The 27325-nt window shown below is 34.4% G+C and overlaps 2 protein-coding genes across 3 annotated transcripts; both read right to left on the reverse strand.

The window, feature by feature from the left end:
- Positions 3612–5293, reverse strand: LOC109849843. Its single transcript, XM_020419727.1, has 2 exons — positions 4942–5293; positions 3612–3869 (listed from the first exon to the last, which is right to left on the reverse strand). Exons 1-2 carry the CDS (start codon positions 5192–5194, stop codon positions 3736–3738), a joined length of 387 nt encoding a protein of 128 aa, XP_020275316.1. The 5' UTR covers positions 5195–5293; the 3' UTR covers positions 3612–3735.
- On the reverse strand, positions 7483–26545 carry LOC109850926 (nucleolar complex protein 2 homolog). 2 transcript variants are annotated; one of them, XM_020421012.1, is made up of 13 exons: positions 26123–26545; positions 16824–16934; positions 16688–16745; positions 14347–14467; positions 13495–13540; positions 13315–13409; positions 13053–13121; positions 11274–11780; positions 10264–10566; positions 9509–9835; positions 8621–8827; positions 7936–8025; positions 7483–7802 (listed from the first exon to the last, which is right to left on the reverse strand). In XM_020421012.1, exons 2-13 carry the CDS (start codon positions 16930–16932, stop codon positions 7713–7715), a joined length of 2022 nt encoding a protein of 673 aa, XP_020276601.1. In that variant the 5' UTR covers positions 16933–16934; positions 26123–26545; the 3' UTR covers positions 7483–7712. The 2 variants fall into 2 exon arrangements, with proteins under 2 accessions (XP_020276601.1, XP_020276599.1); XM_020421010.1 differs by lacking the exon at positions 26123–26545 and adding an exon at positions 24567–24600.

Consider the following 27325-nt stretch of genomic DNA (forward strand, 5'->3'; position numbering starts at 1 on the left):
CGACGACGAGCTCGAGGGGGTCCACTATCCAGGGCTTCGTTGAAGGGGTCTTCAGAGGAGAGGAGGGAGCCGAGGCGGCGGAGGAGAATGGTTTTGAGGAGGGAGGGGAGAGGGGGAGGTCGTGTTCTTACTGCACCCAGGTACTTCTAGTCCGTTTATTTCTTGCGTTTTTTTTTTGAGTGCAGCTATGAGGCGAGGGCGGCGTCGACGACAAGCTCGAGGGTGTAAACTGACCGCACCGAACCAAACTGTATTAGTTCGGTTTGGTTTGGTTGTCTTGAGATCGTTGGTGCTGTTTGGTTGTCAATTTTTTTGTTGAAACCGACCGAACCGACCGAATGCTCACCCCTAATTAACACGTTAAGTGAGAACTATAATACATAAATTGATAACTATAATACGTAAATTGATAACTATAATACGTAACATGTTAAATGAGAACTATATTAACGTATTATAGTTAATATAATCTATTAACACGTAAATATAGTTATCAATTTAGCAATTAAGGTTAACATAGTTCTCATTTAACGTGTAAACGGATTGTGTTAACATGTTAATATAGTTCTCATTTAACGTGTTAACTATAAATATGTTAACATGTTAACTATAAATATGTTAACATGTTAACTATAAATATGTTAACATGTTAACTATAACACGTTAATATAGTTCTCATTTAATGTGTTAACATGTTAACTATAACACGTTAATATAGTTCATTTACGTATTATAGTTATCAATTTACGTATTATAGTTCTCATTTAACGTGTTAACGGATTATGTTAACATGCTACGTATTATAGTTAATATGTTAAATGAGAACTATATTAACGTGTATATGACTCGAAATAACAGTTAACAGATAATTGATTACAAATAACAGTTAACGGTAAATGACAGTTAACGGATAATGGATTACAAATAACAAGTAGCAGATTATAAATAACAGTTAACGGATAATAGATTATAGTTAACAGTTTACAAATAACGGTTAACAGATAATTCATTATAGTTAACAGTTTATAAATAACAGTTAACAGATAATGATTAATAGTTAACAGGATAAGGATGTTAGTTAACAAATTACAAATAATAATTAACATATAATGGATTATAGTTAACAGTTTACTAAATATAGTTATTAATTTACCAATTAAGGTTAACATGTATTATACTTAACATGTTAAATGAGAACGTTCACACATAAGAGTCATATAGAACCGATGCATTTTGTTCAACATGAACATAGCTGCATGGATTTGTCTCTTTTACCATGCGCTCATACCTAGAAAAGTAACAAGCAATCATCCAAAGTTAACATGTTATTTGTATAACTTAACAAGCGAACTGCGAAAGTTAATATGTTATTAGTGTAACTTAACAAGCGATCAAAGAAAGTTAACATGTTTCCGATTACATAACAGATAATGATTAATAGTTAACAATTTTACTCAATCAAACACTTGATGGTAACAAAAGTCGACTTCAAGTAACTGAATTGCTACATCCCCAAACACCTTGCACAAAACGTATGACGAACAGCAAAACACAATTAATTTGATAATTGCATATTTTACTCAACCAAAAACCTCCCATAAATCCAATAAACAACAAGAGTTCACCAAATCAGCGCAAATGATAAAAGAGTCTCATCCATTCATCCAAACCTCTTGAAATTCGAAAAAATGATCTAATTAACGATAATTTTTCCCACCATTCCAGCTCCCTAGTGAGGGGAGCAGTAGAAGCTGTAGGACCCTTTCTCCTTCAGCGTCACCTTGTAGGTCTCGTCGGGGCCATTCAGCAGGTCCTCCTCGCTTATCGAGATCGCCCCCACGTCGACCCCCGACTGGATCTCATCCACATTGAACACCACGTTGTGGGAGAACCCGGCATTGTTCTTGAACACGATCTCCTCACCCGGGGCGATGCTCAGCTGGCTCAGCACGAACGTCCGCGACCCGTCACCACCGAGGAGGACCTCGACGGCGAGCGCGCTGCTGGCGAGCACCGTAATTTTTTCTGGCGTTTGGGGGCTTGAGGGGGCTAGGGTTGGAGGGGGCTGGGGTTGGAGGGAAGAGGATTGAAGAAGAAGTGGGGAGGGGTAAAGTTGGACTTTTGGGTGAAAAAAAAACATATAAAAGTGGGCTAATTATGAGCTAGAGGGGCTAGGGCATAATTTTTTTGAAATTTGGGGATTGTAGTACATTACAAATAATATGAGGGGCTGGGGCACATTGTTTTTTGGGTTTTGAGGCCTTGAAGCAATTTTTTCAAAAAAAAACAACTCAAATCAACCTCTGTTATTTAACATGTGCACAAAAAGAGTTATGTCAAAAAAACTCAAATCAACCTCTGTTATCTCAGAGAAGAGTAAAGATCACGTGTGACTAAATGACTAAATGGAACTCATTGCAAAAAATTCCTTGTGTACTTTTGAGAATAGTTTTTTGTTTGTACATCCCTGATCTTTTCAATTCTCCATATGTACCCATCAAGTCAATGAATGCAAGGGGTATAGTTACTGTTTTCTACGGTTTTTTTCCCGAGATTTTTAAAAAAAAGATATTTTTGCTAAATAATTAGCAAAACAGACCGTTTTGCTAATTATTTAGAAAAAACAATATTTTTTTGATCTGTTGACCAAAAAGAAGTCATTTTTAAAAAACTACAAATTCGAAACATACGGGACTGCTAGTCCCGTATATTTAGTCGCCACTAAGTGGGAGCTAATACGATGTGAAAAACCTACGGGACTACTAGTCCCGTAGGTTTTGGGGATTCTCCACATGTTGTAGCTCATGGTTGATAGTCTCCTTTGTTATCCTTTGGTGGGGCCCTCGTGAGCCATGTGAACTCTTCTCCTTCTATCACTCTTCTTCTCTGCTCTATCAACGGAGAGCAAGTGAAGAGAAGAAAAACTGCAAAGTCTCGTAGAGATAAGGTGAAGTGCAATCCTCGCCGACGATCAGCTCGGAGACACCGTGGACTCCAACGATGATGTTGAAGCAGTAATAGATGATTGCGGGGAGTCTGGAACACTAGAGATAGAAGGTGGCGGCAACGACCAAGCAAGACGATGGCTTCTCTGCTCGCTATTGATTCATAGCGACAGTTTACACCGATGACAACTGAAGCTGTTTGCGCCGAGAGGACAACTTAGGGCATGAAGTTTGTGGCCGGCGCGGCGCGAATCGATGATGGTTGAGGCTGCTTGCAACGGCGCCTCAAGTCAACGAAATTGCTATTAAGCCAATCTGAGCACACTTTGATTCTTGATTTAGATTGTATAATTTGATTCTTGATTTAGAATGTATAAAGGAATAGGAAGAGAGTCTTCCATTACCACTCTTTTTCATATTGGCAAAGCCTATCTGTACAGAAAAAACTTTTTCTCTAGTAAAATGGTTGTGTAACGTTCTTTTTCTCTTTTCAAGATTAATTTTTTATTTTATTTTTTTACAAATTTACAAGTAACCAAACTTGCAAAAACCTCAAACTGAGTTCTATTATAAACAAATGTAACAAACTTTGCCAAGGGTCTCTTTGCGTTATTATAAAAGACTGAATTAAACAATGTAAAATTTGCAGAAATGAAACTCCAAACATAAACAACATAAAATTTGCAGACAATAACTATACATAAAAAGTCCAATTTTTTGAAGAAAAAAAAGAGCACAGCATAACAAATGCATGATATTCATTGTTCTTAAAATAATAATCACATTAAAATCAGAGAGTTTGACAACTATGTCTGCAGACAAGGCAAAAACAACGGGTTTTATCAATGGAAATACCACGTTCTATGATTCCACCGTTCTGTTTCCAGCAACATGTTTTTGGCTCATCGCAACGATATGGGCACCCTGCAATTTATGAACACAAAGACAAGGGGTTAAATTGAATTTGTTCAATCAATTAGTTTGTGTTTTCCATTTTATTGAATTATGTAAATTTTCTTTTTTTCTAACTTTTCCCCTCTTCTTGAGGTCTATAAATAAAGTGTTTACAGAAACGTTGTAGGTTTTAGATAGGGAAAATTTGTAAAATAGTCTGTTTTTGCTAATTATTTAGCAAAATAGACCTCTTTTTGGCCAACAGGCCAAAAAGAGGTCTATTTTGCAAAACAGCTTAGAAAATATACGGGACTAGTAGTCCCGTTAATCACGGATTAGTGAACTCAGAAAATTTCACAAAACATTGAGATGAACTCAGAAAACATACGGGACTACTAGTCCCGTATGTTTTCTGAGTCACTAATCCGTAATTAAGTTAGCTCTAAACATACGAGACTAGTAGTCACGTATGTTTTCTGAGTCTTGTTTTTTAAAATCGACATTTTTTTTAAAAAGAGGTCTATTTTGCTAATTATTTAACAAAACGGTCTATTTTTGCTAAATAATTAGCAAAAACGGACTATTTTGTAAATTTTCCCTTTTAGATACTGTAACTCCAGTGCATTTATACAATAAAGGACAGAAGATCAAATTAGCTATAAGTCCTTATTGCAAAATTGATTGTAATCAACAAACTATAAAAGGACAACTATTACAACAAAACAAAATGTTATAAATGCAAATTTTAAAAACTGTAATTAAAGTGTAAAAACATGTGAAAGACGCAGTTTCCAAATCTTTCAGCACAAAGGAGAAGAATAAACTAAACATCATATATATTGAAGGATTAACTGCATATACATCTCCTTTAGGTGTGCAGTTATTTATAGCTCCTAAATTATTTTATTATCCCATACATCTGTTCAACATCAAACAACATTAATTAATTCTCTACGTTTGTGGAGATGGCATATGAGAACATTATGAAGATAAATTACATAAAAGTAACATTGCCTGAAGTTAAAGTAGATGAGGACTTTAAAAAAACAATTTAAATGATATAAAATTTCTCCAATAAAATCTCATGTAGACAGTCACTTACATGCAATGGGAACATTGAGCTTGGCCTTGTAATCCTCCATCATATAAGCTTGTTTGTCTTCCACTCTCTCAACTGATGACAGTGACGATGGACATCGCTCCGACGCCGGTGAAGACTGCAGGCATTTACCAGAGAGGCAAGGCCCCGGCCCTGGATCTGGCAGTTTTGTACAAGGTGTTCTTGAAGAAACAACAAGTTTTGAAAATAAAGCAAAGACGTAAAAGAGAAGGAAAATCATAGAAGAGCTCTTCATGGCTTCTTATGAGATCAGTATGTGAGATGCAATATAATAAAGGAACCTTTTCCAAATGGAAAGAATATATTTATTAGTTTTTCTCAGGCAATATTTTGTTCATTTATTATTTCATTCATATTGTATGTAAGATATACAAATAATTAGTGGGGTTTATACGGTTCACGCAAATAGTGTGCAGCGGTAGGAATTATCCTCCTTTATTTAGGAAGATAATGATTTCTTCACTTTTACTTGTATTTATATTACTTGGGACGTCATTGAAGTTAGGACGTCCCATTGAAATTAGGACAAGACATCGCTAAAAGGGTTAGGGGGTGTTTGTTTTGCTTTTTTTTTGGGATATGATAGTTTTGGGATGTAAAAAGTGCTTTTTTTGTGGTTTTAAAAATCCATAACTTTGTTTGTTTCACTTTTTTTTTGGGATATTGAATCCCTAATTTGTAGCTTGAACTCTTACCAACGGTAATTCTTCATTGGGGTTTATAGCCCAATTGCGAGGAAGTATAATTTCTCTGATAACACATTTGCTAAATCCAGGAGGAACAGAATGATTTTCTGTAGTCCAAAAATGAGTTATTTCCATTCCTTTTTGACTTAATAAAGTCCTTATCCAAGCTCTTGATTTTAGAGAAAGAGTAGGATAGTAAGTGTCGTGAAGATATCTTTGCCGAATTGTTTCTGGTTCTTGCATTAAAGCAATATCTTCGGGTTCTAAATATAGAACTATATCTGTATGAGATTTTTCGAACCATTTAGTTTCCTCTTTTACTATATTAGTAAAAGGTTCAGGAGTATTTTCCTGATCTACGATATCTCGTACACCTTTATAAAAGGATTTAGTATAAGAAGAGTTATGCTTCTTTGCAATAGTTCGCCAAGATGTTGGCTGTTGAGATGGAGTATGACTCCTATTTGGTATTGATTCTTGACCTATGAGGTCAAAAGTAGAATTTGAGCTGCTGCTTCCGCCTCCTCTCCCCCTCCCTGAAAAGGAGGGATTACTCCGTCTCATTTGTACCCTGTAAAAATTCACGAGTTAGAAAATCTGGAAGATGATTAGAGTCACCTTTAATATATTCAATTTTGAATTGATACATTGCTAATTCAGCTTGCCATCTAGCAAATATTTGCTTAGAGACAAGATTTTTAACATCTTTTTCAATAATGCTTTTAGCAGAACTACAATCTATACGTAGTAAAAATTCTTGATTAAGAATATCGTCTCTAAATTTAGAGAAACATTTTAAAATAGATAACATTTCCTTTTTAATTGTAGAATAGTTAAACTGGGCTTTATCCCATTTACCAGAGGTAAAACGAACTAATTGTTCTTTTTTAGTTTGGGGATCAACTTGTTTTAAGATTCCACCATAACCAATATTGGAAGCATCTGTTTCAACTATTTTGAACCAGTGAATATTTGCAAGATGAATACAAGGTAAATTTTTAACTTTAAGTTTAATTTTTCTTACCGCAGCAGTATGTTGCTGTGTCCAAGGCTTAGCATTCTTTTTAAGCCTATCATATAAAAGAACAGTATCTTTGGCTAAAATAATATAATATATATATATATATATATATAATATAAATTATATAAATTATATAAAATAATATATAATTTATATATTACAATATATATTATATATTATATATAAAATATATAATATATCTATAATATTATATATATATATATTATATATTATATAATATATGTTATTAAAATTTTATATAATATTATAATATATAATTTATAGTATTCCAAATCCCAAAATATTGATGAAACAAACAAAATATTACAAGTTTTAGCATTCCAAATCCCAAAATATTGTTGAAGCAAACACAACCCCCTTTATGGATTTCAAATCCTAAAAGCCACATCATTTATGGATTTCAAATCCCATTTTGAAATCCCAAAAAAAAAATCAAAACAAACACCCCCTAATAGAATCCAGATATAATGCTTGACCCAAGGCAGTTACTGAAAACATCCTAGTATAGACGCGCATGTTTCACTTGTGTTGGTCAAAATATCGATTTGAAATCATGATATGCAAGAATAATTCATTAACTAAGTCAACATAAGATCGTGCCGTGAGAGTTACAATTTTCCTCCTTTTTTTTCACTTCTTTAAAATTGGGGAAAAAAAAAAGTTTAATGGTTAACAAGAGACCGAGCCCAGTTACAAGGCTTCTGATTGCATTGATCAGTTTCACGCATTTGTAAAGCTCCCCTCAAGAATATAAATAAAGCTAGGAATATACAATTTCACAGACCCAATACAACCTGAAAGAATATAATAGCAATCTAAAAAGAAGCATAAATAAAGATTAATAATACACAGTTATCATCTAAACGTGCAATCAAAAAAAGCAGTTGATGGAGCTGTTACTAATGATAATGATCAAAACTCAGCAGGTAAAAATTCCATGAAGAAAGCCAGAGGGTTTTCCTGGTTAAACAATGGCTCTCGCCGTCTACGAAGATCCCTACCATCGGTAATAATTGTTCACAAAATTATACGGTAATACTTTGATTAAACCGTGATTTCTGTAGGATACTAGCATAGTACTGAGTAAATGAAGCGTTGGCAACATTCTTCTCCAGCTGCAATTATATACAAATCGAAGAATAAATAAATAAAGCAAATGATGTGTTAATGACGAAAAAATGAATAAATAAATAAAGTTCCCACAGCTTGGAAGAAGGAAAAAAAAAGAGCAGGAAATGAAAAGCAAACCTGGAGGAAGGATTGGACAGATTCATGGTCCTTGGGTGAAAACCCAACCTCATCTCTTTTTCTCCTAATCAATTCAATGTTTTGCTCTACCTGGATGCAAAGGACTAATTTGTCAAGAAAAAAAAAAGGAAAAAGAAATGGCAAAAGAAGTTTTAGATTCCTTCATCATTCAAGTAAAATTTAAAAAATACCGTGAACTATTCTTATCAGACAAAACATAAAACTTCTAAATCTGTCAGAAATTTAATATTTCCCAGCTAGGCAGCTAGTTAGAAGATGAGAGAGTAGTAACACGATGTAAACAATGGGGGAAAAAGTTAAAAAAGTCCAACTAAAACTAACCCTCCGGGTGTTTTCTGTAATGGAGACAGTATATGGGATTTCTGTGCGAAATCCCTAATTTAATGAAATTCACCCTTCTTTTTTCCTCTTTAATTGATGAGACCGAGATGCTTGAGTTCTACAATTTTGTTTTCACATGCATGTTGCCCTCAAAAAAACAAATATATACATTTTATTTACAGAAATTGAGTAATATTGGATATGAGAAAACTTATAAAAGAATAAATATCTTAAGGTTCTATCCTCCCGAAAACTTCAAATTTAAGGTTTAAGGGTTCAAATGCAATCTCATCGACTTTTTCTGTCTAAAATTGAGACCTTTTGGGAACTTTTAGAATGTCACCTGATCTATAAATCTCTTAACTGAGCGTCGAAGACTTTCGAGCGTAGTCTTTTCGTGGAACCTTTTCATGAGTATGAGAGGTATAGTTGCCACTTCAGGAAAAGATATGTGATAGCTCCAGTGGGAAAAATGCGCTAAAAGAAGCTCTATTGCAGAATGAATGCACTCCTCTTGGAAGCCCCTTGATTTTAAAAACTGTTTTGGGACCTGCATAATCCAATACGAAGCTACTGATTAAATCTAAAGAAAGAATGTAAATGCTGAAGAGGAAGAAGTATTATATTCTGAGATAAGAATTGTAGGTTTTATTGGTGTTAGTAGTGCAGAACTAAATACAGTTAGATTTTATTGGATCATAACCCCATTAGTTCAAAAAATGCTGTATGGAAAGCCTGGGGTTAGTTGCACATAGACCCCCTCATGTAGTGTGACATTTTTGAACTTATTACCCTTGTAGTTCCATTTTTGTAGCCTACGTGAATTTTTTTTTTTTTTTTACTCTTTTACCTTTGCAAGTAAAAAACAATTTGACTCGGTGTAAAAACACATGGACAGGAACTGAGGATAAAAGAGTCAAGAAAAATTCACAAGGGGTCTATTTACCAAAATGAAGCTGGAAGGGAAATTAAAAATGATATACTCCAGGAGGTCCATGTGCATTTAACCTTAGAAAATTTTTATCACATAAATACATCATGGAGAAAGACATGTCAGTAGGATAATAAGGAAAAACATAACAGCTCCAGTTCTACAAAGGATATTTCAATGGAAAATTTTGTGAACATGAAGTTAACTAAAAATGATGGGAAGATTAGCATTTAGTACAGATAAATAAGCACAGTACCAATAAAATCCAAAACAGATCTGGGAAAAAAAATTCTTCCCAACCTTTAAAACTGATAGAAGATCCAGAGGCTTCCCACGTGCAGTATCTCCATTACCGCCTCCTTTATATTCCAGACAGTCAAATACCAAGGATGCTATAGGAATAAAAAGTCCACTGGCAGAAGATAGATTATTGAGCATATGAACGCACTTTAGTCTCAAAGGTAGGTGTCGTGGACCGGGAAACAAGTAAGCCATCCCATTTATGATCTCGATAAGCAAAGCACTCAGTGGCTGAAGATCATGGTCCTTGATGTTCAAAGTGATAAATTTAACCCAAAGGTTTGCACAGTTTAAGAACTGCCAATTGCATATCTTCTTGAGTTCTTCCTACAACCATAAATAGTAAACAACAAACCTGTCAAAATGAACATCTATTGACATATGAAGCTTGACATCAAAAAATTTATTATACTGAGTATGCCATCAAGCAACATAATAAAGGGTTCATTGTGGATATTCCCATTGTACTATAGCCCAATTGCGAATAGACCCCCTGTAGTTCTATTGTTGCAAATAGCCCCTTGAGTGAATTTCTTTAACTATTTTATCCTCACGAAGAGAAATTTGTCTTTTGATAGATAGACCTCCCGAGGGTCAAAGAGTCAAAAAAATCCACTCAGGGTTCTATCTGCAACAATAGAACTACAGGGGGTCTATTTGCAATTGGGAGATAGTACAAGTCCGTCATTAACCCCAAAAGAAATACAATCAAGAAGAGTGACATAAAACGCATACTAAATGTTGGTAACTTCTACCTTTTTCTTTGATTTAAGAGTCTGTCGCAAGATATTAGCGAGGTGCTGTAAAGAGAGAAGCACTTTCGGATAGGACTTTTGAATGTCTAGAGAATAAAGTTCCACAATGGAGTTCGTCAGAAACTCGAGATGCTTCAAATTTGTAGTCTGAGCAAATTTGCAATGTGCCACAAATGCTTTATATGTTTGGGACAAGCACTTGTCAAGGCAGTCAGAGCCTAATTGCAAAGAAATGTCTCGGATCATAAGGAATGAAGATAATGACAGGCTCTCCTCACCAGTCCCCAAAAGATGAACCAAAATCTGCATTCACGTGTAAAAGACTATTTGAGTACAAGTAAAACACTAGATTAAAATATTCTACTTATAGCTGAAGCGATAGGAAAATATTTAGGATTCAGTTCCCAGGATGGTCATCGCAAGTTTTATAGAGGTAAGGAAAAGCTTTAGTTAAAAAAGCTAACAGCACAGTAAACTTGAGGATAATGAGAATGGCCAATGATAATTCTGCTCAAAGACAACGTCATAACTCCAGCACCTTTTGGGATTTGACAAGACATCAAGAAAATGTGTGTTAATCACAATGTTCTTCTAGGTGATACGAACTTTTTACTACCTATCTCAGAATGGACCAAACTTGATTCAGGAAAGTAGATAGCACAATTTTCAAAGTTCAACACCAATAATTACCTACAGGAAACTGAGTTTTGACATGTGAAAAAAAATTAATGAGTTCTTGAGAGGGAACAGTAACTAACATTAGAGGGAGAGAAGGTATGGATAGAAATCGAGACATTCAATGGATAGAAATCGAGACATTCAATGGATAGAAATCGAGACATTCATTAAACCTTCCTACAATTTAATTTGTTCATGTCTCTCATATGAGCTTTCTTCTAGTGTTCAAAGAGGCTAGGAATAAAAAAATTACGATAATTCAAGTACTGCAGAAATGCAACTTTCAGTTGCTCAAAAGTAACTTTCTAAATTAAATACGAAGTATACAGTACCTTGATGAGTCTCCCTGTTAAAGAAGGGAAAGCAGCAAAAAATACAGTGGAAGCTTTGAGTCGAGTCAACACGAGAACAAGTATCTGACCATCAGTAACTTGATTCAAAAGAAGCAGACAACTCCTGAGATAAGATTTCAACAGTGGCCCAGCAGTTTCCCACATTGATGTATTCTTCAGCTTTTGAATTCTTTCATGGTTGCAGAAATCTGAAATTCCTAATAGCCTACGGAATATACCATCAGATTCATTGAGAACAAATGTCAAAATCTTCGAGAATACTTCCTTATTTGAAATTCTTAGCGGGCATTCATCTGAATCAATCCCATATTGACATGCAGTTCGGAAGCCATTAAGTAGGTTGGATAGTGCAGGCCCGTTTGGCTCCTCCATAACCAACCAGCACCATACATCAATAGTACAAGTTGTGAGCGTTTTCTTATCAGATTGATGCTCACTAACATCATCTTTATTTGGAAACTTCGTGCCATCTTCTTCGTCAGAATACTGCCATGTTAAATATTTTCGCCACAGGATTTAGTATGATGCTAGAAAATTCATGAACAAAAAAAAATTAATGCGAAATAGATTGGAAGTGTAACATATTATCGCCTTAGCAAATATTAAATAAAATAGAACAAAAGATCATACATCTAAGTCATATGACCTTTATTTTCTAAAAATTTTCTATACAATCTTGTCTCTGTGAGTGTGCACGTACATAAAATTAAATAAAGCCTCAATTAGGATCTATATTGCATGGGCACCGGTACAGGTACGGGTGCAAGTAGCGGTACGGGACACAACAAATTTGTAAAAGGTAGGGTATGTGGACACGACTATATAAATATGTATATACACATATATTATATATTGGAATCAATAATTTATATGAGACCAAGGATGATAACTATAATTCCTATAACAAATTTGTGTTTCTTTTATTATGTTGATTATAAATTGAAAAAGCACTAGTTTTTGAACTAGACATCCAAACGACCAATCAAAATCATAACAAGCTGACCTATGTCCAATAATTTTCAAGAAGTGGATGTGAATGGTAGGATAAATGTCCAAAAAATATATGACAAGTGTTTTAAATTAAAACGTGTTGTACAATTGAGTACATGCCCGAATGAATCTATGTATATATGCAAGGAGTGTCCAAGCTGTTTGGGTACAGGTACGTGTCGTGTACGGGTACGGCTTCATATTAGGCGTACCCAAGTAACATAGATTAGGATCAGTAGCAAAATAATAGATAAAAACTTAAATGATACTAGGACATGTAGAAAAATCTAGAGAAATATGATAAAGAAGGAAAACTGAATAAGTTATGTAAAACCGGGCTCTGGTACTCAAACATGAATCCAAGCCACAAAAAGATGTGAATCATATTATTTATTTGAAATTTGCTCCGAAAATCTTAGAGAAAAGAGAATCCTTTAGCTAGAAACTATAGATCCTTATAAACTATATTATACCAAGAGATTTCTAATCTTTAAGTACAGCATCACAAATAAGATCAGTCTGATCATATATAAGGACATGAATTTTTTTGTAAAGAACTCATGCAGCTAGTCATCTAGGTTCTACCTTAACAAGACAGAAATCTAGAATGTCGCAAAGAGAGCAAGGATGGTGTCCGACAGAAGGGCAAGCAAAAAAGTGCCTGATGTAGTACATGGTGTTAACTAATTGAATATTACATACTTGGGTGCTTAATTTAAGTTACAAGTTACTAACACCATAAACATATAAGTGTCATTAAAGTCTTACAATATCTTCATGTTTGGATGCCTCCAATTCAGCTCTTCGACTTGCCAGGAACTCCGAAAACTTTGGGTCCTAAAACGTATTTAAATAAAGCTGTTATGTACATGATAATACAGAAAAGTCGGCATAGAAAAAAGACATTTCACGAAGTGCAAAGGCATAATGAATATAAAGTAAAAGCTAGAAGCTATGCAGCTTTCCAAGGGGACAGGACTCTGAGGTCTGAACGAGGATAAAGAATTTATACAAAACAAAGGATGTGCACCTTTTCAAGTAGACAGTCGAGTCTTTTCTTTTGTGCCACAATCTCCATATGAATTTTCTCATTTTCTCCGAGTAAAACAGCATGATTGTCCTCATCTGCATTAATTTTTCTCAAAGGTGTCATTATGGGATGAGATGTTTAAGAAACTAATGACATATGAAAAATATGTGACATGCTAACCTCCGCCCTCATTCTCGTCTTCAAAAATGTATGGACATTCAGAATCCTGTTAGACACCCACAATAGCAAGATAGTTAGAATGTCAGACTTGAAAACACGTACAGAAAGGAGGAGGGACAGGCTGCAGGCTAGTACATGGAGAAATAGATGCAAAAAGTTTAGGGAAAAAATGAGCAAAACATTTTCTTATTTCATCAATGGAATACATACATTATAATTAAAAGCTCTAAGTAAACAGTTTGCTCGTTTTACCAACGATTGGTTGGCCATAATTCATTAAATATAAACCTATCACCAATTAGTAGATTAAATTTATGACATGTGACATGTGAACTATGAATTCAGTCCACAATTATGCGTTGGAGAAAAAAACACAGTAAGACTTTAAACCTTACAAACCTTGGATCCTGCGAACTAATTTCTGAAAAGCATTCACTATTATGTGCAATTGATCCATACATGAAAAAAGTTAGTACTTTCACTTTTGGTGGAAGCAGGAGGCTATGATGGATAATGATACATCAAAAGGAAAAATATATTGATTGAAAAATTGATAGTTGATACATTGGGATGAATATATGGAGTGGTTCATATTTTAAGCAATCACTTGCATGGGTTCTGTTATATAATGTTTACATGGAGAGTTGGCTTAAAGCTCTCATCTTTCCTACTGTAGGCACTGATGAACAATATCCCGAGCCTGAGAAAGAAACCTATTATGGTTTATGTTACCTGCAGATGATGTTCTCAAACTGAAACTTAAGGTGCAATGATTGGAAAAAAAATTAGAAAAGGACAAGGCCATTCATAGTGTTTAAGCTCATGGTAATAATTAGAAAAAGGATTACAAACCTCAGAGAGGAAGCCATCGCTCTCAGAAATATCTTCAAGATAATTGTCATCACCTTCAGCGAATATATCGTCAAGAAATTTACCAGCAGCATTATCATCTATTCTTGTCCCTTCAGAGCTTCTACATGATGAAAGACAAGAAAAAGATGAGTACAATAATGACATGAAGGAACCTAAAGATGGTGCATGCTCAAAAATAATACGAAAATAATAATAATAGCTTAAATCAAAATGATAGGTTGGAAAATAAACTCCAGTACAAAACTGAAAGACACATTCCATAGGGGACAGAATGATTTATAATAGGTAGAAGTTCCATCATATTGATTAATGAGATTTGACTTCTGTATATTAACAAGAAAGCTTTTCCAACTACTTGATTACGTGTCATCAGAATAACAATGGGTTACGAGGTTACGACTTTAAATTATCTGCATGTTGTAGAAATATCAACCAAATCGCAACATTTCCAGGACCAATAGCAGTCTCAAATGTTCAGATCAACCTCAAGAATGAAGAAGGCACTTCATTAATCTAAGGACTAGATCTAATATTCTTCTTTTGTTTGAAGTTATGCAAAATCGTATCATGGAAAGGCATTAAGGGCTATCAGTACTAGTCCACAACTATTGATGTTGCTATAAATTCCACTTTTCCATTCAGTCCTATGTCATATGATCCTTTATTTTCTTGCACCTTGATCCCATCATCATTAGCTTGACGTTTTTCTCCTCTCACTATGCTTACAACATTAAAAGAGAAAGCATAGCTGAATTATGTATCCATTTCCCTCCATATAAATTTTGAAAATTTCAATGCACACTGATTCAATTGATGTTAAATGCACGATTATATTGGCCTATATCATTTCTCTTGTCCTGAAGGACTCACGCTCTAATGGCCATCCGTTAAATTGCACAATTTCAAATAGAGTACAGATATCCCAACAGTAAAAGACAACAACCATCTGACCGAATTATATTACTCTAAAAGCTTGATTTGATTTCAAATCATTGTTATATAGCGACCCTGTAGCTTGATAGTGCCGGCAAAGAGAGCATATTAGCTTTAATCAAAAGGAAGAACTTGAAGATGGAAGAATCCAGTAGGGGGAATGCTCTAAAAATCCCTGACAAGTGTAACCAAAAGCAACGGAATTACTAGATTTGGTTGAAAAGGGCCATTATCAAAAGGAAAGACCACAAACAACTGAGCAAGGCTGGTGTGAGGAACGAAGCTACAACATCATTTGAAGCATCCCATTCATAATGAAAACAAGCGACTGATACCTCGCCTCTTTGCTGGACTGCCTATGTCAACACAGTGGTCACAAAGTCAGGAATCAAGTTGAGTTTAAATCTTTCCATATCAGATGTTTCTAACTCAAATGTTCACTGAAGTATAACGCTAATGAAGGAAGTGGAAGCCGACAAGGTCATAGAGAAAGCACTAGGTAGCCTAGGTACCGGACCAGACAGAGCCTAGGCGGTTTTCCTTTTTTTTTAATTATAATACTTGCTAATAAATGCCAATGTTGTAAAAAGCACTAGCATCTAACACGTAGGAGCCTAAGCGGATTTCTTTCATTGTTTACGTGGTGGAAGAGGACGCTTTGTTGAAGGTCGGAGGAGGTGGAGGTGTTCATAGTTGTTGAGGCTGGAGGATTTCAAAGGAGTTTAGAGGATGTTGGAGGATGTGGAGGATGCAGGGAAAGAAATCAAAAGCGAGACACCAAAGCACAGCAGTATGCGTAAGCAACCCACACTTTGCTAGGAGCTCCCAAGGCCTAGGTGGGCGCCTCAGCAGGCTAGGAGCCCACTTTTTAAAACATTTGAGTGGTTGAGGCCCCTAGGCTTGTAACTAAAACTTAGGGTAGAGAATGCAAGCGAAGCTCATTACCAGCAAAAAATACATATGACAAATATAGAAATCGTAGTGAACGCTACTAACAACATTACATAGATCTCTTTTGGCCCCACCCTTGCTTCAGGATTATCCAACCTAGATCTCTTCCACAATCGGCTCTTCTTACATCTTAATCCAGCAGATATTAATAACTTTAGCTACCCCTAAATTCTGGGTCTCACAATTCTCAAATAACCCAACTTTGCTAGAATTTCTGTTTCATGCTACAGTTAGAAAATTAATCGATGCTCTCAAGCTACTAATAAATTTATCGTCAAATAGCAATCTAAAGCAAAGAGCTCATGTTACTGCTTATCAAAAATGAAGAAGGAGATACCGCCAGAAATTCTTCTACAAATGAAAATGAAGTCAACAACTATGCAAATATTACCAAATGAAAACCTAACAACTTCCACTTATTGAACCAAATTCTTACCCTTTATTTAATTGTTCCCTGATCAGATCACCAGTGTCATGAAGAGCATCTTTGTGACCTACAGCATTTGTAAATTACCATAAAAACAATTAACTCAAGAAAGAAGACGAATTGAACAAAGTGAAAATATTCTTACGAGAAGGGGCTTTTCGCTTAAACGTCGATTTCATCTTCCGCCTTCTCTTGTGAACTGACTGAAGATTTTTCTTCGCGAATTTCCTCGCTTTTTTCCCCAATTTCCCCATCTCTAATATTAGAGATCAAAAGTAAGTAAATAACTCGAGAAATTATACGACTAAAATCTTGAATTTTGGGGAATTTTGTGGGCGCCGACGAGAGAGAGAAGGTTTAGGGTTTTGCCGATGTTTTCACTTCAGATGGGGTTAACGCTTCGTCGCTGTTTTAACGAAGCTTAACATTTGCCCCACTATTTCTCCATATTTTATAGGATGCCCAATTTATTATTTTCATAAAGACCATCTAAGAGCATCTCCAACCCAAAAACCCAAAATGGTGTAGTTTTTACACCAAGTTGGTATAGTTTTTACACCAACTCACTATTCCATCTCCAACAATTACACTAAATTTTACACCAAAAAGAATATTCATTTTATTTACAAACTATAAAATGGGATATAGTTGGAATATTTGATTTGTTATAACAAACTATAAGGGCAAACTTGGGAAAAACCAAAATCTCCATATCTACAGTGCTACGCCAAATCTGGCGCAACACTGTAGCACCTCATCAAAATGGCGCTGAATTTGCAGTCCGGTTGGAGGAAGATTTGGCGCAGTTTTTGCTCCATTTTGGGTTTTTGAAGTTGGGTTGGAGATGCTCTAATGTCACATGATTACTATAACTAACCCCAAACATAAGTATCCGCATTATAATGGACAAATTTTGAAAACAAACCCCTTTGCAAAAATATTCCCCAAAAAAGACTCGTTTCCACTTTATTTTCAAAAAACAACCCAGTTTCAGCCTCAGCGCTGAAACTGGGTCGGGTTTTGGGAAAAAAGTTACCAAACTTCACGGGAGTTCACGGGAGTTGAACTCCCGTGAAGTTTGGGAACTTTTTTCCCAAAAAAAGACCCAGTTTCAGCGTCAGGTCTGAAACTAGGTTGTTTTTTACAAATATTTTCAAAACGGGTCTTTTTTAGGAATATTTTTGCAAAAGGGTTTGTTTTCAAAATTTGCCCGCATTATAATTTTTAATATCAACTACAGTGTTTCTAAAATAAAAACACGATTTAGTGGTAATATTGCTCAGACCTTTGTGCAGGATTCTTACAAATTGGACTCGGATCGATATACGTGTCAGGTTCGGTTGGGTCATAATTGACACGACACATATAAGCTTGACACAATCCTATCCATTTAATAAACATGCCAATGTTATCAGAGCCATTTATTAAATGGGTTACCCGACCCAAGCCGTGTAACATGAATGACCCACTTACCATTACACATACTCACATATCACTAAAAGTTATTGTATTTCTCAAAGATTCTCTCTACATGTATAAAAGATAAAGTGTAATTAAATTAAACTACATGTTTAAGAGACAAAGTATAATCAAATAGGTGAAACATTGGGTATTGAATTGCAAATAACCTAAAATAAATAAAAATTGCTGCAACAAAACAAAGTATGTTACGAATATCAATTCAATTTAAAATACAACCAATAAATTCAATTCATACTAGTTGACTTGCTATTTTATTCAAACTAGATTTTATGCACGTGCAATGCACGTGGTTAAATACTGCGATTAGGTATTTTTGGTTTATTTTCTTACTAAAATTTATTCCTCGGTTACACTTTGATAATTTTTACTCGTATTAATTTAAGTATTTTTGGCTTATTTTCTTATTAAAATTTGTTCCTCGATTACACTTTGATTATTTATTTATTTGATATTTGTTTGAATAGGCTACAGCCAGTTTAAATTTTTATGTTGATAGTTGAATTGTTAGGAGATAAATATAATCTAAAGCCAATTTAAATTTTTATTTTACTTGGATCGATATGAAACCGAGCTTGACCTGAGGAAGTATAGTGTTATGAAAGTGAAAACACTTGAAAAAATTACATTATAAAAAAAAGATGAATAATAAAGCCAACAAGCCAAGATGGTTGTTTTAAAGTGATCTAAAATGACAGAAAATAGTTAATAAAAAAATCATAAACTAAAGATTAATATTAACTCTAGTACACTTTTATATGATAAAAGCATCCACATATGCATATGAAAGCACTAAAAAAAGTTTATGAAAATCTCTTGTAAAGGTTCCTAAATTTTACTAAAAAATTAAACTATTCTATAACAATTCACAAAACATTAGCTTTTATTGCTTCTATTTTATTTTTTTATTGGTCGAGATCAATCCTTCTTCATTTTTATCTTTTTTCTAGGCAATTCTAGAGTAGCGTCTTCATTGTTTACATCGACTGTGATATGAGGCTGGATCATGTTATCTTTCATTGGGCTCATTCATCTTTTGTCTTCTCGTCTAAATTCACAAAGAAGTTGAATATATTTCTTATGTTCAACACAAAATTCTGACAATATGGACTTTGACTTTTTCCTATTCAATTAGAATAAATGTTAATTTCATATATATAAATTTTTTTGTGCTTTTAATTTATTACTTAAATAATGCTAGGAGCTACCTCTTTTTCTCTGTAATAAATTCTTCTGTTGTGCATCCAATAAGAATTTCTAATGTGTCATAATATTACCTTTGCTCTATCTGTGTTATTTTCCATAAGGATCTGAACTAAATACATTATATTTTTCATTATCAATTTGTTTTAGATTATAATATTAATATTTAATTTTAATATATTTATTTCATGAAGAAGAGCTATCACTTAACCTTAGTACTACATCATCGATTATTCTACAACATTTATCATTTGGACACTTATCATTAACATCTCTATCCACTTTCCTGTTGCAGCCTTTACAAACATAGAACCATTGCTCAATTGTATTATAAATGGTAGTTATTGTTGTCTTAAATGTGCAATAGTGTGTTTGTATATTGGTAAATTATTCTTAGATTTAATTGTATGAATTTTAGAGTAAGTTCTCTAAGATCATACCTCTTTCGAATGTTATAATGGTTGTATGTATTAGTAATTTAAAATTTTTGTTACATTTATAAAGAGGCTTAATGGAGATGCTATTGTCTTGGCAGCTTACTCTAAAAGAGTGTTGCATATTGCTTTAAAATATAATATTTTTTATGGTGTTATATGAACGTTTGCTTGGTTTACTTACTATTCTCTTGTTTCTTCAGTAAGTTATATCTTTGGGTTGATATATATATTATTGATGTAATTTATAATGACATGCATATCTCCTCTATAAATTTGAGACAGATATAAGGTGAATTTTATATTTAGTGGTCTTTAATAATAATTTTAGTAATGAAATAAATTACCTTAATATTTAGAGATCTTAAAATCTAATAGTGTTATTACATCATTATCTTTAATCATGTCTTTAAGAATTGATCATTCGTTAATAGTCATACCCCTAAATAAAGTCATGTGTAGGGTCGTGATACTATATAAGAAAAAGAAAATTGGCGATTTTTTTTTTTTTGCTTACACAGAGTCATGATATAGTAATTTTTCTTTTCTTCCATGACGAATGTTTATTTGATTGGAACAAAGTTGTTCAATATATTCTTCAGGGGGGATTCAGTCGGTGCTTCTTTGATAAATATAACTTATGTTAGTGTTAATTGAAGTAATTCATGGACGTTCTGAATTCCATTTGAAATAAAAACTGTTTGATTCTTTTAAATGATATCTCTAAAATTTTATGATAATTCTCCATACATAAATCTTTGTAATTTTTTACTCTATAAATATTATTATCATTAGAGATCAATAATTATAAATTATAATCAATTAATGATAAGCTATTATATTATAGTATTTTATTAGTTTTTTGTGATTTAGTCTTCTATCAATTAATGATACTTATGTATTTTTGTTGCTCTAACATACTGATAAAATTATATGCAGTTACTTTAATTTAAACAATAACATTAATTTTTAGTCTATCATATATTTTTAAATTTTTTATTCTTTGACTGGATATTTTAATCTGTTATTATTGCTATTTTTTTACCAGCATCAACTTGACTTTTTTTAGATTCTGCAAAAGGATAGTAAACCTTAAATTATAAGTTACATTTATATATCTTAATAAAAGAATATCAAATAATTACTCTTTTCTTTGCAAGTTTTAAAATTTTAGTTTTTTATTTTGTGTAATTTTAAACTTTTGAGAGTATTTTGTCTAATTTTTAAAACTTTTTTACTTTTTTTGTAAGTAATACTTTATGTAATAAACTGATACCATGGAGCTATTTTATATATTTTATTAATCTTATTTAAATTATTAAGATAGAGATAGTTCATAGGGTATTACGATAGAATATAACTATAATTAGATAGATTATAATTTAAATTAAATATTTAAAATAGTTAGGGTAATTTTAACTATGGAAAGTTTTTTCCGAACTCGTGCTTTTAAAGGGAGCATGATTTTTGTTTTTCTTAATTTTTTTTTATAATTTTGAGAATGACTTTTGTCTCTTTAATTTTTTTTGTGGATTTTATAAATATCATATCCACATTATGGACATTTGTAGGTTTGTGCTATTCCTAGGTTTGACCTTTGGGTTGGACATTATTTGTCTTGTTAATTTATTTAGTTTTTGTATATGCACCTTTTATTTTGTAGACATTTATAAATTTAGTATTTAATAATTTCATTTAGATTTACATTTTAATTTAAACTGTATCGTTATCTTCATACTATGTATATCCAATAAGAATTCATCAATTTATTTACTTACTCTTACTTAACGGATTAATATTTGAATTCCAAAGGTATTTTTGTCTACTGAAAGATTTTTCCAAACTCGTACTTTTAAAGAGAGCATGATTAGTGTTTGGGGCATCAAATTATCTAATAACGTAATGGGGATATACAATTGACAAATTACAGAACTTTAAGATGAGGCTATGTTACCCTGACACTTCAATCTAGGTCCCGTACCCGTGTCGGGTACATGTTGGGTGCGGATCCGCACCCAAACGGCGTGGATACGGCAAAATTTCACTCGCGAGCGAAGAAAAAAAACCGCACCTGAAAATTTGAAAGAAAGGCCGAATCGGGCGCTATTTGAGCCCAATAACTCAAGCCCACTTGAAATCAAAGCCGAACGAAGCCGAACAAAGCGATTTCAGCGCCCGATTTCAGCGATTCTGAAGCGATTCTGCCTCGACGACGAAATCAAAGCCGAACGAAGCAATTTCAGCGCCCGATTTCAGCGCCTCGACGAAAGCCAACGACGAAATCAAAGCCTTGACGAAGCAATTTCAGCCCCTCGACAACGAATCCTCTCCTCGACGACGAGATCGACGGAGGACTGAAGCTTGGACGAGCTCCGACAGAGGATTGAGGCTTGGACGAGCTTCGAGGGTCTTGTGAGGGGCCATCGATGGAGGACTGGCTTTGGGTTCGCGAGGAGAAATGGGAAGAGGCGACGAAGATGAAAACCCTAGGGGGAAGTTACGGTTTTATATGGGGGAGGGGTTTGGGTTTGGATTCGGGTTTGGGTTTTTTTCTTCACTTGTTTTTTATATGGAGTGGGGTTTGGGTTTGGGTTTTATATAGGGGGAGGGGTTTGGGTTTGGGTTTTATGTGGGGAGGGGTTTGGGTTTGGGTTTATATAAGTAATAATATTAGTTCTAAATTTTTAAATAAAATAAAAATAGCTTTCTATTTCTTAGAATTGTTAAATAAAATAAAAATAGATTGTCATATTTTAGGGTATATTTGCAAATGTAATAGGTATTTAATTCAACACTGATCTAAAGTGAATTATTTTATATATATACAGCCGTGTCCTCGTACCCTACTTTTTACAAATTTGTTGTGTCCCGTACCCGTACCCGTACCCGTACCTAGGTAACATAGAGATGAGGTATTGAAATGCAAATAACCCTAAAATAAAAGAAAATTGCGCCAACAAACAAACGATGAACCAAATCCTAATTCAGTTTCATACTAGTCGTTTGAATCAAAAGTTAGGGTTTTAAGTTGAACCTCTAAGGAGCTACAGACACCGCTGCTGAATCCTCCGTTGTTGAGAAAGCTCTCACCGCCGCTGCTCGTCGCTGTATCAAGTCTAGGGTATTGGGGGCGAGAGTCGAGGGTTTTTGGCGAGGAGGAGCCGCATGTTTTTTTTTTACCCCTCAGAGAATCGCTCTACTAGGGCTATGCAAACGGTCGGTCAGTTTGGATTTTATCAAATTTTGAGCAACCGAACCGAACCACCCATTATTCAAAACCGAACTAAACTGTTGCAAGTTAGTTCGGTGTGGTTCGGTTCGGTTTGTTTGGTTCTAATCAAGATGTATTATAAATTCAAGAATAGGTTTGTGACAAACATCAAACTTCATCAGCATTACCTTATACGTTTATGAGTACAAGGCTTTAAATCTTGTTCAGTGCTCTCTAGAATACAACTGAAGCTATAGTTGTAATTTAATGTGCAAAACACAATTGTAGTCGCCATCCATTGACAGACTCTACGTAGATCTTTACCATATCGACATGCTATATTCAGTCAATGCTCGATATAAGATCTTCAGATTTAACCATTTATCATTTAGAACATCCAATCTACCATCTACAATTCAACATTGTAGCTTCACCAAAATATTCGGATTGATTACTTCAAAGATCCTGACCATGGCATATCACCTAACATAGATTCAAATTACTCATACTCGATACAAGGAGAAACAAAGAACTGCAGCAGATCAGATGATCACCACAAACACGCCTATTTTATTTTTTGTTTTCCCCTATTAGAGGACTTTGCTGTTTGTGATTAGCATCACTTGCAAGGAAACAACCTTGAACATTTTGACTTGAAGGGAAATTCATGGCCATGGACTTCACAGATTAATATTGTAGCAGAAACTTATCTAGTAATCAAATTTTAAACACAAACAACTCAACATAACTCTCCTCTCATTCCCATAACATAAAACTCTCAATCAAACAATTTAGGTTGCATTTTATACCCTATGAAGTAAACTCCCCATTTTAAGATTTTGCACTCTAATATCTTGATCCCTTGTGGAACACCCAAAAGTATTTCTTCGTTGATAGCAAGTATTTGTTAGCTTCTTCAAACTGTTCTCTCATGTTCTTTCCAGTGTTATCTACATTCAGGTTCTGCAGTGACCCATTCATGCACGTTGTATTAATTACAGGTTTTTTCTGCTGTTATGAACTTGATTTGTGTACTCTTTTGGAGCATAATTGACATCTAATGAACCTACAGTGAGCTAATTCAGCTGATTTTTGGGGATATGTAGTCACACATTTTAGACTTTATTTTTTAACAGTGAGCTAATTCAGCTGATTTTTGGGGATATGTAGTCACACATTTTAGACTTTATTTTTTAACAAACTGATCTTCCTGTTTGAAGGTATTATGAGGATATGTAGTCACACATTTTAGACTTTATTTTTTAACAAACTGATCTTCCTGTTTGAAGGTATTATGAGAGTCCGCAAGGAGAACGAGTCACTAAAACGGCAGGAGCAAGGCTCAGAATCATGACAGTCTTCACAGCAATAAGGTATTATAGATCGACAATAAGGTATTCACCAAAACAATAGTGTCAAGGGAGATGTGCGAGTTGGAATTATACTTGAAAAGAAATAGACTTGCACAAACCTAATGAAAGATACATTTTAGAAATGCATCGTAATCAAGTATACACTAAATAAAAAGAACAGAATTCTCAATAAAATGAAAAATTTGTACCTTTGAGATGAGACAAGCACTCCTTAATTAAGTCCTAAGAAAAAACAACTCAAGACAGAGAAATAACACCCATAAGATTGCATGACAATAAAAAATTGCATATGTTAGAAGCAAAACCTTTCTTATGCTAGAAGGCAAATGGATGTGAATCTACCTACATTTTTTAATTTTCCCAAGTTTCAGCAATAACAGAAAATTTGGTTTGCTCACAAATTAGTTGGGTTCAAGAGAACAACAGACGCAAAAAATGAGTAGCACTGAGATACATAGACACCAATCATGAAACAACTGTCCTTGAACAAATTAATAAGAAAATTACATATAGAGCTATTCTTATGGAAAGAGGTGCCTGCTTCGGGTAGCAGCAAATGAGCTTCATATGAGCTATTCTTATTATAAATTTATAAGAAAATTAACAAATTAACAATTCCATAATAAAAATGGAAAAACAAGGAGCTAAAGAGCTAATATTTTTTATGTCCTTGAACATGTTTCAAAATCAGTTCTTGCTTTATCATTAATGGTGAAGATACCTGACCCCCGCCTGGCATGTGACACTAGTTGTGACTCAAGGGCCTGTTTGGCAATTACATATAGAATACAGGGTAAGGATCAGTAAGGATCAGTGTTACATTAAACGTTGGGCGCTCCTAGGCGCCGGACTTGGCGCCCAGCGCTTAGACACCTAGGCGGGCGTCTAAACGGTTTCTGGACGGTTTTTTTCTTTTTTCTATTTTTAATTGCGATACTTGAAGATAAATAAATATATACTCAATCAAAAATGCTCACTGACTTTGTTTTTCTTTTTTTACCGATTATACTTAGTTAAGTAGCAAGCTGCAAGGATGAAGGATCAATCAAATTTCCCAATACAACTACCAAATTAAATATCGATAATTCATTCATTAAATATGTATATTCATATTGTATTCCTATTTTCAAAATTGTGAAGTGTGAAGAGTGAACAGAAGAAAAAATTAAAGAAAAAAAAAGAAGTGTGAACGGCAAAAAGGGATTAACCAGAAGCAGGTACCTAGTTTTTAACTCAATATCTGCACTGAGAAAAAAGGGAACCTTTTCTAACATTTAAAAGAGGTAAAACTATCTTTCCCCATATATTCAAAGATACACGAATCATGATATTGGACTCAAAAGGGAACAAGCTGCTGATAAACCCAAAAAACTTGACTAATGAATTCAGTGAGCATCCCAAAAAAACAGAAGCAGCAAACTAACATGACTAATGAATTCGGTGAGCTAATTTGATATGTTAGAGCTAGTATTTAGCTTTTCTTAACAGACTTATTTACATTATGCCTTTCCATCAAACACATCATAAGTTTCAAGTTATTAATCTTTCTTGATTTGCCCATTTACACCATTGTTTAATGTCTGTTCTGTTCATCTTAATTACACGGATGATCTAAAAACACCAAAACCATATTAATGTTAAGTTGTTAACCTTTAAACCAAAAGACTTGAAATCAAAGGTCATCACTGTAGTCTGAAATAGTAAAATGATAAATAAAATAAGAAAATAACATTAAATCCTTTACCTTGTTACAGGGATGAAGCAGACTCCCAAAGGCTTCGAGAATCGAGAGGCTTCGACGAGTTCGAGCTTCGACGAGGAACAGATCGGAGGTTGAAGACGAGCTCAGAGGTTGAAGACAAAGCTCGGAGGTTGAAGACGAAGCTCCGACGAGTTCGAAGACGAGGTTGAAGCTCGGAGGTTGAAGACGAAGCTTCGACGAGTTCGAAACGAGGTTGAAGCTCGGATGTTGAAGATCGAAGACGAGGTTGAAGACGAGCTCGAGCTTCGACGAAGATGAAGACAGTTCGACGAGGTTGAAGATGAGTTCGGTCGATGGAAATTTCTTGCGGCGTCGGGTGAGTGAGAAATGAGAATTAGGGTTACGTAGGTTTTGGGTTTGGGTTTTTGGTTTTTGGGTTTGGGTTTTGGGTGTTGGGTTTGGGGTCTGGGGCTTTAAGCGTTTTTTTTTTTTTTTTCCTTTTAAAGTGACCAAGGATTGCAAACGTAGCAGGAAAATTGGAGAGTTACCGATGTGGAAAACCAGTTTGTTTGCTTGAATGGAAGTAGGAAAGCAGAAATGTTGAAGTGGTGAATATTCAGAAAATTATCCTAAACCTGCAAGTTTAGAAAGTGAGACGTGAACACTAGCAAAACAGCAATGCATTTGATCTGTGGTCGCTTTATTGGCCTTTTCACATTTCAATGTTAAACTGAAAATGATTAGATACCAAATATGGAGTTTGTAAGTGACTATGTGCATGTGTACTTTTCCTCCCTCCCTCCCTTCCTCATGAATCTGATGATATTTAGTGTATGCCTATAAGCTACGCCATGGTAGAAATCATAGCACATGATCACCGCCAGTAGAATATTCTTAACCCAGCACATGTGATTAAAATACAACAGCAGTTATTAATTGACAAAGCGCTCATCTTGACTAAGGTAGGAAGATCCCCAAAAACCAACCAAAAAAATTTAAAAATTAAAAAACAGCAAAAATTGAAATCATACATTGAATCTCAATCAGAAACTGCAGAAGTTTGAGGAGAGCAACCGAAAGAGAGGAGAAAACAAGCTACAAAAGAGAAAAGTTAAGTCAGAGCCGATCTAGGGTTTCGATGGAAGGGGGAGAGAGAGGAGTAAAGGGGGAGACCGAAACCGAGAGAGGAGAAGGGGAGAGAGGAGAGATACCTGCGATGGATCGAGATCGAGATCGAGCTTGAGC

This window comes from Asparagus officinalis, chromosome 7, assembly GCF_001876935.1.
Source record: "Asparagus officinalis chromosome 7, Aspof.V1, whole genome shotgun sequence".
Lineage (NCBI taxonomy): Eukaryota > Viridiplantae > Streptophyta > Magnoliopsida > Asparagales > Asparagaceae > Asparagus > Asparagus officinalis.